Genomic DNA, 12,505 nt, shown 5'->3' on the forward strand with positions numbered 1-12,505 from the left:
TCAATTTGGTTACGAGTCTCCGTCAATCTTAATATTCATAGCAATTGGCCTCCAACCGTCGAGTTTTTCACATTTATATAAGTTTTGCAACAGGAGCTAAAAAAGTAAAGGGAATTGTTAAAAATACCCTCGGTTGGAGCATGTGATCCAATCTCCTAGTGGATAGGGTGTTGTGTCTCTACAGAGTTCTGGGTCCGAACCTCCCTCTCCCCTTAATTATTATCATAATTTCGAACCCTCTCTCTTCCCTTAATAATAATTTATAAAAGAAAAAAAAACCCTAGCCGGAATTACTGACCATGTTAGTTTGGGGCCTGCAAGAAGATCATTGCTAGGACGCAGTCAAGATTGCCATACAAATTCGAAAGAATTCAACGTGAAAGTTAGACAAAAAGGCACTTCCAAGAAAAGCATACCCTGGTGAATGCTGGGTTTGAATAGATAAAATATAATTAATCAGATCACAATATCCAAATCTAAATACCAGATTAACCAAACTAGGCAGGGCTCGATGTAAAAAAGCCAGAGCCCCCTGCTTATGGGAAAACCCAAAGTTAAAAAGACATGTACAACAACACCATGTAGGAAACTGTCCTAGAGAAGCTGCTTTTAAACCTTCACCATGGAACCTTCTTCCTCAAGTTCTATGATATGGCCTTCATTGCTCCACACACCCGAAAAATCTACGCTTTTCGTGACCAGATCCTCCAATCTTTCTTCCTTCGTGGATGGCGATGATGTTGTTGTTAATATTTCACCTATTGAAGCTAACTTTATTATCTCAGATTCATCTAACCCTTTCGCCGGCCCAAGATTACAACGATCAGACCCGTGTTTTGCCAATGCATCTTTGAATTTCTTAATCTGTTGAACAAGGAATTCTGACTCAGTTTCTTGATCCACAAACAATTTCGCTAATTCATTGCAATTAAAGCTCGAGAAAGAAGATTATGATTGCAGGGAATACTCACAGTTGCATTGGTGCAGCTAAAGCTACACACACGACCATCTGCACCTCTAAAGAATCTAAAGAACGGCAGCACATGAATGTTGAGAGCATGACACATAGTCTTGTGCTCTTCATAGTTAACTTTGAGGAAAATCGCATTCGGGTTCGATTCAGCCAGCTGACAGATCTAATAAAATGGCAACTATTGGTCAACAAATTTCACCATAATGTTCCAGATTAAGGCCCTAACAATTAAACCAGAATGCCATAATTCCGAGGCGGAATTAGTGGGCCGCTGGTCCGTCTCTCTGAAATGCATAAATTGGTTGCTAAAACATAAACGAAAAATCAAATATATATACCTTGGGATGGAGAGCTCTGCAGCCTCCACAACCAGGTGAGTAAAAGTCAACCACAACCAATCTGTCTCCAGCATTCTTCAAAGAATCAACAAGTTCTTGAGCAGAATGGATCTCCACCATGTTGGGGTGAAGGGTCTTCTCCCACCATCTCATTGCTCTGCTTACACACAGAGATGCTTGTGCCTGAAAAACCATAAATTCCCAATTAAAAAAAAATCGCAAAAAAAGAAAAGAAAAATGCATTGGGGAACACAAAAATCCTACAAAAGGTAAAAGCCAAAAGGCAAAAGCTAAAAGCTAAAAAGAGAGAAGGAGAAAGCTTTACATACATGCACAGAGAAATTGCTTGGTTTTCTGACCCTCCAATTCTCGAAACCCTGATCTGAGAGAATCAAGGGTTTTCCCAAGAAATCAACACTCAATGCAGGAAAAGCTCTTGAATTTGCATCCTTAAATTGGGAGGTAGGAGAAACCCTAAAATCCCCTTTGGGGGATTTGGAGCCAGCTGCAATTTCATCCAACCCAGAAGAAATGCAGAAACCAGTCTGTGATGCAAATGCATTGGCCATGTCGACTCAAACGCCCTTTTCCCAGATTTCGCAGCGAAAACAAAAAAACCGACCAAGACCAACTTGATCCTCTGCCTGAAATACCACTTTTTCGAATCGAAACGGCCGAAAAATGGATTAAAATTAACCCCTTGCAATCAAAATCTTCAACAAAACTTGTTCTTTAAACAAAAAGTTCAAAGCTTTGAACAAAAAATGTCTCCTTTTTACTAAAAAACCTAATTGACAGAGTTGTGTTCTTTGAAAACTTGAGAGAGCGAGAGAGAGAGAGAGAGAGAGAGGAGGAGGAGGAAAAAAAGTGGGGGTATTTAGAAAAAAAATTGAAACAGGGTAGGTGGGGTCTTTCTGATATGGATTTTTCCTCTTATCCAAAAACTTTTTATTTTTATTTTTAATTATTATTATTTTTTTGATAAATGACACAGATTTATAGCTGTTGTTTATGTGTAATTTACCGTCATTAACGAGGAATATGCTGTGTTTTTCGTTTAATTTTTTGGATTTGAGTTGGCAATAATGTAAAACTTGCTATATTTCGGGCAAATGTTTGGTGGTCAAATGCTCTGGTTTTGTGTGAAAATATTAATTGGGATATTTCTCCACAAAATTATGGAAGTGGATAAATTTGAGCAGCTGACTCTATCTGCTTCATCAAAAATTGGATAATCTGATTTATCTTTTTATCTCTCGTTTTACTTGCTGGAGTAGAATTGTTTTTAGTTTTTTTTTTTTTTTTTTTTTTACTTTTTTTCTTTTTGAGAATCCTATTTTGGCTAGTGAAATTCTGACTATTTATTTTTATTAAAAAGTTATGTTTTTGATTAAGAGATGCATATCAAAATTTTATTTTCATAAATAAAATACTTTATTTTATAGTTTTTTAATTCCACATATTTTTTTTTCTTCCAAAAATTGAAGAAATACGGCTTTACCGACTTACCGTTTACACACCACTTCATAACAGTTGTACCTAGTAGTCAACAAATTTACTTCAATAATAATCGTATGGTATATCATGCAATAGTGTATTTTGTTATTTTTTCATTACAATTTGATGTAATACGGTCCGCATGATTTAACATAATAAGTCCGAATCTCTAAGTTTGTCGGTTGTAGAGACTCAAAGAGGAACTCAGTTCGTCAACTATAATGAAAGGAAAAATCAAACTCATACGCTTTTAATTCAAATAATATTTTAAAAGATCCAAAGTTAAAACGCCCATCATCTACGCAGGGTCGTCTCTGAGATTTCGAAGACCCTGTGTGAAATTTGAAAAAAAACCCTCCTTAAGATAGTTTAAAAAACAAAAAGACAATGCATTGATGCTAGAAAACTGTTACTTAAATCAAAACAAATTTTAGTACTCACTGAATGCAAGTTTACAAATGTCATTAATTATAAGTAAAAAGAGTTACAAACATAACATTCACTAAATAATCAAAAGCAGTTCATTTTTAAACAATCAAACATGAAAAACAAAAAACTTCAAAACTCTAACTATGAAGTTTCACTTGAACATATAATATTATTATATATATCGTTTTTCGGATGTTATTATTGGCACACAAAATATCTCATTGTACTCCAAATTTTTATATTTAGAAAGGAAAAAAAAATTACTCTTATAAGAGGTGCAAAATGAAATTTTAAAGTACTAACAAAAACAAATTTTTTTTTTAAGAATAGAACATTATTACATAATATTACATGACAAATTTTTTTTGAGGCCCTTCAAATTTGAGATCCCGTGCAACTGCACATTTTGCTCCCTCTCAATGCCCCCTCTGCATCTACGCTAGCAAAAGAAAACACGGGAGCATTTGATCATATGTGTAGGGTAGATTAACTTCATACATAATCATTCGATCACATGAAAACATGGGATCCTCACGAATGCTTTCTGTCTTTTTGTAATTACCCAATAATCTTCCTTAATAAACAAAAGAATATGATGATGCTTTGTGGTCAGTCTCCTGCTTAGGGCTTAATCCATGATGACAAATCTTGATCAAATCGCAGCATTTAACAACTCCATGATCATAAAATACGTGTTAAACATTAAATTAATACAAAATATATACTGCAAACACACGATGGACGCACTAGGGTTTGAGATGCAGATGATATTTTTCCCATTAAAAATCATGGGTGCTGAGTCATGGTACAAGGGGCCTAATCCGATCCCTAATCAAGGGAAAAAAGAAAGAAAACCAAGTTCTGATTAAATTACTTTACTGAGTTTCCTAGGAGTTCCAAGCTCTGCACTTTACTCAACTGAAGTCTCTTGGAAAGCAAGTCAGTTTTTGTTCTTTGTTTTTTTGGTCAAATAAGTCAGTTGTTGGATTAAGAGATTATTGATTTTATATTTAGTTGAAGGAGAACAAAGATAAATTAATTAAATGAATAATTTCAATAAAACAAAATAGAGACCATGTATCTAGACATTCCGAAATTCAACTTTGATGAACTTACTTTTTGACACGATCATTTAGATTTTAGAATTTAAGTATCAAAATTTGGACTTAAACCCTGAATTGGAAGCTCGATTATGTACTTACTGTAAAAGATCAATCACGTCAAGATCGATCAAAATTTAAAATAATATATATGGAGAAACGTTAAAGAGACTCTCTTAAAAATGAGACTCTTTAAATATTCTCTATCACCTTATAGTTTAAGGCCAATTTCAATGCTAACATTATAAAATATTTTGCTAAAAACATGAGGTGTCAGAAAGTTTATAAAAAGTCATGCTTTTAAGAAAGTCTTCTTATCATTTCACTAGTATATATATTCATTTCACTTTATCCAAGTTTACAAATTAGCTGAGGATCCCCATCCCCCAAAACAATTCCATTTAAATGGCAAATCGGAGCTGCATGCAGTAAGAGAAATTTTTCAATGTACCGAAAACACGATATAGGACACTAAGTGTTATAATATAAGTGGTTGAATTTTTATTTTCAAGTATCCAACTACTTATATTGTGACACCTAATATACTGGACCGTATTTTTGGCACACTGAAAAATCTATCCAAAGACAGGGTAGGACCAAAAACCCACATATAGATTATGGGAGTGTCATGCAAGAAAGTTGGCTTGGATATTTTTCATCTGGATGATATTGCGTGACAATGAGAGCACCTGGAATTCTAGATGATGGATTAAGCTCCATTACATCTGCATATGCATGCGATCTGTTTATTTCAGTTCATGAACCTCTTTGGATAATTGGATTGCTTGATAAATAGGCTAGAATTTTATGTAATATTTTTAATTATTTGCCCACAGATTTTGGACCATTTTTTGTGTGCTAAAAGGTAGGGTAGCCCATAGGTTGTGATTTTGGAACACTGGTTTGCAAGAAAACCAAGGGAAATGATTTTGGAACACAGGTTTTCAAGAAAACCAAGGGAAAAGGCTATCTTCTAGAACAAGTCCATGAGTTTTGGAACTGTTTTTTGAGTCCACACTAAGCAAAGAAACAAGAGGCGTATCAGTGTGCAGTATTGTTCTCTATAACCCTAATAATCCAATAATCCATCAATCCACCAGGTTCCATTTTACAACTTACTAAATTTTTACTGATTTTTTTATATTTTTTAATCTTTTTTTATTATTTTTTCTTAGTTCTCTTATGATGATATGGACTTGCATGCAACTGGGACATCGAGGTGACAGTAACTCAAATGAATTATGTAATGCCATGTAGGTAAGTTAAAACACATAACAACACGTGATAAGTTTGAGATATTGTTATTTTTCCGTCTCAATTGCATGTAAGTTTTCCCCTAACGAAATCACCAGGATTGTGAGGTTTTAGTGTTAATTAGCTAATGAATTGCTCTGTACCAAATACAACCATTGTTCGTGTGTCGTTGAAATTGTTGATCGTATCCTTCCTACATCGAAGGATCGATGAAGGTTTAGCTTAGAGCTTAAACATTTTGAACCTTTTCCCTTATTCTCAATTAGTTTTGGAGTGAATGCTTACATTCTAACAAAAATCGTCATCGGATCCAACGCAAAGGCATAACATTTGACAAAGGTCATGGCACGCAGCCTGACTGCTGAATTCATGACAGTTAAATTGCAACAACTTCATCATAATCTCCAAAAGTTGGTGTTTCTTTTCATGAGAATTTATCGATATTCAAACATGGTATATATACAATAACGTCTGGATGTTTGAAGGCCTGGAAGTGGAACTGTGGAACAATATTAAACAATGCATAATGATTCACTTGACAAGCTCCTCCTTCTTGCCAGCCTCTTCCAACTCTCTTAGACTTCCAACCTTCTGCTCTATCTCCTCAATCAGCTCCTCCCTCCACAACTCTGCTCTTGCTGATTCTTCTATGTCTTCTTGCTGCAATAAACAGTTCCCAAAGTTGGTCACTAAACAATGAGGAACAAAGAAAAACACCCTATTTGGTTGAAAGGCCCGACAAGGTTTTAATTAGACTATTCATTACACCTGGTCCTCTATATGTTTCGTTCATCAAATAAATATCGTTATTCACTAAAAAAAAAAAAAACAAAAAAAGAAGACCCTTAGCAACTGCTAATGTCAAGTGCAATAACAGTCGGGTTTAGGCGAAGCTTTTCTTCAAGACGGTCATTTAAGTGTTTTTTTTCTTAATAAGAAATGGAGTTTTGAAGAGCTTATTTGTCAGAGCCCTTAAAACTACAGCTAGCTCGTGTTATCCTCATTTTCTATGCTTTTGAATAATCTATGACCTGAATATCTAATCTTAAGCTAACTCAAAAGTGTGGAAATAATGTTTGATGCACATAATTTAAGTAATAATTAAGGGTTAAATACCTTCTCATAAATCCAGAATCCAGTGCCATCCCCTCCATCTCCTCTATACGTCTCTGAATCATAGTATGGATCCTGAAAACATTCCCTAACCTTTCAGAATAATCTCTAAACTAATGAAATTATATAACCTAATTAAATTTTGAAAAAAAAAAAAAATGAAGTGAGAGTAGCTGATTAATTACCTTCATGGAACCAAAGAACAAGCATCCCCAACAAGTGAACATGATGTAAAAAGTATCTACAAAACAAAAAAAATTGTCACAATTTTCAAGCATTCCCAATTAAAATCCACCACAATTTACACAAAAACTAATAAAAAATTAATTAGGAAATACAATACTTACAGACATTCTTTATGTTTTCATCACTGAGATGCACGATAGATTTGTGGGTTATGAGGTCTCTCTGGCCTTCTATGTGTTCAACAAGAACTGCCATTAGAGGCCAATCTGGGAAAGCATTTGTTCTGCAGAAAGAGGCTCTTTTGCTCTTCTTCCCTACTTCAATCTATAAAACCAAAATATATTAATGCTGTAAATTTTTTGATATATTCACGAAAATTAAGTTCATTTTTTGGGGACAAAATTTATAAAACTGGTTAATTACCTGCTTGCACCCACTGAAAAGTTCAGAGCTTGAAGACTGCCTAAGCTGCAAAATAAAAGTACTCAAAAGCATTTCGTGGATATGGACCATTTTTTTTACAAGACAATACACTCAACTACTCTAATCTACGTAGGGGAGGGCGGGGAAACTGTTCGTGCCAACTGACTTAACTCACGTCTGTCCTTGTACCGTTTCAAACACAATAAGAAAATATGCAATACAAGTGATTAATATAAGAGAAAAGTTGAATTTTTACCAATCTGATTGATGAGCAACTCATGTCCAATTTTGTTGTTTGGAGAGAAGAGCTGTGAATATGTGGAGTGGTAATGGTGAATCCCATGATAGCTTTTGCCATTGTCTTCCAATGAGTTTGAGTTCAGAAGATGCACTTCCAAATTGGATTGTAAGAGTTTGGGTTGCAAATTTTGTTTTCATTGGTTTGGAGGGAAAGTGGATAAGAGAACCATTTGCAGCCACCCTTCTAATGCAGATATAGCCATACGAAAATTTTAGATTACCAATAAATAAAAGGTTTTAACAGAAATCATCAACTGGCCTATTAGCTCAGCTGGTTAGAGCGTCGTGCTAATAACGCGAAGGTCGCAGGTTCGAGACCTGCATGGGCCATATTTTTCCTGTTTTAGTTTCTTATTTTTTGTACTGTTGTTGTATTTTCATTCACCTTCCCAATCTCTTTTCTAGGAAAATCCGTCCATTTTCCCGGAACATTTCATGGGGAGGACCGGATTGTTCGATCTGGAACGGCACTTCTTATCACAGGAACCCAGTTAACATTTTGATCCACAACTGTCTGTGTGGCCCATTTTCTTCACCTCTCTGGCTCTCTTCTACTTCACACCTTCTCTCTACAGTTTCCCAAATGGGTTCTGTTTCAATTTAGGGTTTGCTTTCACTGCGATGTATGCTTGGATAAGAAAGCTGGCTCCATTTCTGCTTTGCTCTGTGTACTCTGCTGGGTCCAATCCACCCTGCTTGCTAGCCGTCTTGGGTTTTCTCTGTCATGGAAGGTAAAGCTGAAAGCTCTCTCCTTTTTGCGATTTCCAGGTGATGGTTTTATGGTTCTAAGGATTTGGATTTTGGGTTCGATGGAATGGTTTTCTAACTTTTTAATCTGATTAAATTTTCTGTCTTTTGATGCCATTAAGTTAGGGTTAAGGAGTTCAGGGTTGGGAATTCTGTTAGTTTTGTTGATCAATTTGGACAGGATCCTCTCCGGATCTCTTCCTCTTAATCCATCAAATCCGAAGATCTAGATCGTTAAAATTTGATTAAACGGCTAAAATTATTATAATTTTTAAAGTGGATCCCTGTTTGTAGCCTTTGGATCAAATTTTCAACGGCCTGAATCTTCTGTTTATAGTCATTTGATCAAATTTCAACGGTTCAGATCTCCAGACTATAACTTTTAAAATGGATCTTTATTTGTAGCCATTGGATCAAATTTCAACGGTTTGGATCTTCGGACATAGTGGATTAGGAGGAAAGGATCCGGAGAAGATCCTTGTCCGATCAATTTGACTTGATAGGACCTAGTTGTCCCACATCGGAAAAATAACAGATCTCGGAGTGGTTTAAGAGCTCTTGGGCACCCCTTAGCCGGTTTTTAGGGGCAAGTTCTACCCACGGTGTCTTCACAGAATTTGGAATGTAGTCCTATTTGGGTGAATGGTTGAAATTTCTTGTCCATGAAGTTATGTTTTACAGGATGTGAATGTGTTGTGTGGGGTTTAGGGTTTTGGAGGAGGCAATGACTTTGAATGGAAGGGCCACTTGGATGAACTCTGCCTTTCTGTTCATCAAGAGATGTACATCTCTGGTTTGTGTGTTGGCTTCGGTTGGGCATCTTGTCCTCCTCAGGTCTTTCCGTTGATAGTCATGTTTGTCTAGCTCTGGTTCGGACTTTAGCTTCTCCGGTTTTCCCTGTTCTGGCGCCTTTGCCTAACATAGTATACATCTCACGATTATCATTTTCGTGATTGAAAGCAGCAAAATATGTATATATTACCTGACGATAACATTTCTTTTCAGAAACGAGCACCAGCTCTTTGGGACAACCTTGTTCAAGCGTTTCTAATGGGTCCTTTCTTTGTGCTGCTTGAGGTAACGAATCTAAATCCTTTCTGAATCGGAGATGGTTTCTCTTGTTGATGAGGGGTAAGTCATGTTATTGTTGCATTGTGCAGTGTCTTCAATCGGTATTTGGCTACGAACCTTATGAAGGGTTTCATGCAAGCGTGGAAGAAAAGATAGAAGCTCGGATCAAAGAGTGGCAGGACAAGAAACAAAAGAAAATCACTAAGCTTAGATGGGTTATATGAGACTGTAACCCTCTGTAAAGATGAGATTATGTATAAATCTGTATCCGTATTAGTATTGTACACCTTACCAAGCTCTGGTTTTGGAACTCCCTTTTCCTTCATTGATTCTCTCTTATAAGAGCATCCCCAACGAGGGCTTTGTCCTCCATCAGGCTACATTTGAAACGCTAGCGATATATCTCAGCAAAAACAAAACAACTTTTTAGATGGAATGCTACAAAATTTTCGAGACTTCATACAGAACGCAGAAGTAAAAGTGGTCATTTCGAAATGATCTCTGACCTTTAAACCAGGCTATTACCAGGCTCTGGTTTTTGAACTCCTCTGTCAATCATTGATTTTCTCACTCGTATAACTTCGTTCCATTCGCCTGAACTTGCGTACATGTTCGATAGAAGAACGTAGTCGCTGCTGTGATCTGGTTCCAGCTCCAAAAGATGACCCCTCACCTTCTCTCCAAGCACGATATCACCGTGCACCCGACACGCTCCCAACAATGTCCTCCATATAACGGCATTACACTCCATCGGCATACTCTTTATCAACGTGTAAGCCTCCTCCATGCATCCAGCTCGCCCCAACATATCCACCATGCATCCGTAGTGCTTCATTGTTGGTTTGATATGATACTCTTTGCTCAATACATCAAAATACCTTCTTCCTTCATCAACCATCCCTCCATGGCTACAGGCAAACAAAACTCCCAAGAAAGTTACTTCATCCGGCATCTCAAGCTTTTCCTTCAACATCTTCGAGAACAATTCCAATGCATCGTCTGCACGCCCATGCGTTGCAAGCCCCAGAATCATCGTATTCCACGACACTATGTTCTTCCCCTTCATCTTACAAAACGTCTCATATGCTTCTTCAAAAGCTCCGCACTTTGCATACATGTCAATAAGCGAATTAGTCACCGTCACACTGCTACTAAGATTCAAACGATTAATAAAAGAATGAACTCTCCTCCCAAAATCTAATGCACCCAATGTAGAGCACGCCGAGAGGGTCACAACCACCGTGGCGTCATCAGGTTCTGTGCCACTGTTTACCATCCGTAAAAACAAGTCAAGTGCTTCCTTACACTTTCCGCAATTGACATAACTATCAATGATAGTATTCCAAGCCACTAAATCTGGTTGAGGCATTTCATCAAACAGATTGAACGCAGTTTTGTCATCCTTCAACATCCCATACATATGAATGAGAGTGTTCCTTACAAAGACATGAGACTCCAACCCATGCTTCAGAGCAGCACAATGCATCTGTTTACCCAAAACGTAAGAACCCAATTGCCCACAAACCTTGAGCAAGAAGGAAAGTGTGAAATTATCAGCCACCTTTCCATTCTCCTGCATTCTCTTATAAAACTCAAATGCCCTTTCAGGCTTCCTGGTCTTCCCAAACCCTCTGATCATTGTGTTCCACAAAAACCCATCTGGGCTTTCAACGCTTCTGAAAACAGAGACGGCATAGTCCATGTCTCCGCGGTCCGAAACCGCGCAGAAAGAGACGATCTTGCCAAGAACAAAGACGTTTTGATCAAGCCCTTTGTGGATTATGTGGCCATGGATTTGCATTACATGTTTCGTGGTGGTGCATTGCTTGAAAAGGGACATAACCCTGTGCACCTTTTGAAATATGGCATCGTGCATTGAGGTCTTTTACAAATTACAAGTTTTGCGAAGCGGTAGGGAAGATTGACTGTCTTTCTTTGGCTTTGGCTACGGAGTTTTTGAATTTAGGCGCCAAAGGTGGTTATCGGTCATAAGTAAACGGACTGCAAATTTTCCTTGGAGATTTCATATTTTCATGGTGCGAGAACAAAGTTACAAATCCAGCCAATCATTGAATCAAATACCAGATTTGCAGAAATCTCTGAAACGGTATCAGATGTTTGGTTGAGGCCATTGCGTTCTTGGGCCTTCAGCTTTTGATGGATCCTGTTCTCTTTTGCTCTTTTGGGCTTCTGAAAACTGGTTTTGGACCAAAATGAATAAAAAGGAATACAAGCCACGTGTTTGATGATGAGATCGCGAGAGGGAGATGTTAAAGAGATTACATACAAGCTACTAACCTACATTGGAGCGATGTTCATTTTCACTGGGTAAGTGTGAGATCTCCTTTTCGACTCTTGTCCTATGGATGGTGAGTTCGATAACTATGACAGACCCATTTTGTGACTTATCTCAAATCTTCCCCCTCGAGCAGAATATTGGGTCTAAAAATAGAAGAGATTATATCGAAGAATTTCTATAGAAAGAGATTACGGTTTCCTAAGCAATACTAACACCATCTCGTTTCGTGTGAAGACATAGATATTAATAGTGGATATCCTCAGTTGCACGCAAGTATCACACTGTAAAGGGATTATAGTTTACTAATGCACAACAGCTCTTATTGTTGTTAATTTTATCGATGCACAGTAAAAATTACACCAAGTATCGCACTGTAAGGAGATTATCTTAAATCCTAAATTGGCAGTCCACAATAAGCATCACCAGTTATGTGTGTGTGATTAGAGTTTTACCTTTTCCTTTTTTAGACGAGTACTTTGGATTTACTTTTTCCTTGTTTGGATAGATGCTTTTCTGTTGGATTTGAAAGAAAGTTTAATTTTGCATGTATCAAACTCCAAGCTGCTGTTAGATGAAAAGAATGAGTGGGTTCTGGTTTCTGAACTATCTTCCTTGTCCTGAATTGATATTGCTCACATGGGTCTGCTTTAAAAGATAAATGCATTCATCTCAATTAGGGTTTGCAGTTGTGGTGTCTGTGAAAAAAATAGACTATATATATAGGGACTGTGAGAGCCATTCAGAATGGCAATGGAAAAACAAATTGATAGCCTCC

The 12,505-nt window shown here is 37.0% G+C and overlaps 3 protein-coding genes and 1 non-coding gene across 4 annotated transcripts; 1 reads left to right on the top strand and 3 right to left on the bottom strand.

The window, feature by feature from the left end:
* Positions 1 to 399: 399 nt before the first annotated feature.
* Positions 400 to 2,173, bottom strand: LOC103958700 (thioredoxin-like 1-2, chloroplastic). The gene is made up of 4 exons (XM_009371002.3): positions 1,641 to 2,173; positions 1,312 to 1,494; positions 972 to 1,136; positions 400 to 864 (listed from the first exon to the last, which is right to left on the bottom strand). The coding sequence occupies exons 1-4, from the start codon at positions 1,878 to 1,880 to the stop codon at positions 610 to 612; spliced, it is 843 nt and encodes a 280-aa protein (XP_009369277.2). The 5' UTR covers positions 1,881 to 2,173; the 3' UTR covers positions 400 to 609.
* A 3,816-nt stretch (positions 2,174 to 5,989) lies between these two features.
* Positions 5,990 to 7,765, bottom strand: LOC125479883 (photosynthetic NDH subunit of subcomplex B 4, chloroplastic). The gene is made up of 6 exons (XM_048590039.1): positions 7,570 to 7,765; positions 7,314 to 7,358; positions 7,052 to 7,214; positions 6,890 to 6,945; positions 6,708 to 6,779; positions 5,990 to 6,251 (listed from the first exon to the last, which is right to left on the bottom strand). The coding sequence occupies exons 1-6, from the start codon at positions 7,669 to 7,671 to the stop codon at positions 6,123 to 6,125; spliced, it is 567 nt and encodes a 188-aa protein (XP_048445996.1). The 5' UTR covers positions 7,672 to 7,765; the 3' UTR covers positions 5,990 to 6,122.
* Positions 7,766 to 7,869: 104 nt separating this feature from the next.
* Positions 7,870 to 7,943, top strand: TRNAI-AAU. Its single transcript has one exon. It is a non-coding gene; the product is annotated as a tRNA-Ile (tRNA).
* A 1,556-nt stretch (positions 7,944 to 9,499) lies between these two features.
* On the bottom strand, positions 9,500 to 11,566 carry LOC125479882 (pentatricopeptide repeat-containing protein At4g21065-like). Its single transcript, XM_048590038.1, has one exon. The coding sequence runs from the start codon at positions 11,305 to 11,307 to the stop codon at positions 9,940 to 9,942; it is 1,368 nt and encodes a 455-aa protein (XP_048445995.1). The 5' UTR covers positions 11,308 to 11,566; the 3' UTR covers positions 9,500 to 9,939.
* Positions 11,567 to 12,505: the final 939 nt, after the last annotated feature.

The sequence above is a fragment of a genome, unplaced genomic scaffold (assembly GCF_019419815.1).
Source record: "Pyrus x bretschneideri cultivar Hongxiangsu unplaced genomic scaffold, Pyrus_bretschneideri_v1 Contig3, whole genome shotgun sequence".
NCBI classification, from domain to species: Eukaryota; Viridiplantae; Streptophyta; class Magnoliopsida; order Rosales; family Rosaceae; genus Pyrus; species Pyrus x bretschneideri.

Excerpts from the sequence above, each read along its gene's own strand:
- LOC103958700 (XM_009371002.3), bottom strand. The coding sequence starts at position 1,880 with ATGGCCAATGCATTTGCATCACAGACTGGTTTCTGCATTTCTTCTGGG. Across the intron at positions 1,495-1,640 it reads CAAGCAATTTCTCTGTGCAT|GCACAAGCATCTCTGTGTGT; the intron begins GTATGTAAAGCT and ends ATGGTTTTTCAG. Across the intron at positions 865-971 it reads TTAGCTGCACCAATGCAACT|ATTAAGAAATTCAAAGATGC; the intron begins GTGAGTATTCCC and ends CTTGTTCAACAG.
- LOC125479883 (XM_048590039.1), bottom strand. The coding sequence starts at position 7,671 with ATGGCAAAAGCTATCATGGGATTCACCATTACCACTCCACATATTCAC. Across the intron at positions 7,359-7,569 it reads GTTGCTCATCAATCAGATTG|CTTAGGCAGTCTTCAAGCTC; the intron begins GTAAAAATTCAA and ends TTTATTTTGCAG. Across the intron at positions 6,780-6,889 it reads TGTTCTTTGGTTCCATGAAG|GATCCATACTATGATTCAGA; the intron begins GTAATTAATCAG and ends GAATGTTTTCAG.
- LOC125479882 (XM_048590038.1), bottom strand. The coding sequence starts at position 11,307 with ATGCACGATGCCATATTTCAAAAGGTGCACAGGGTTATGTCCCTTTTC.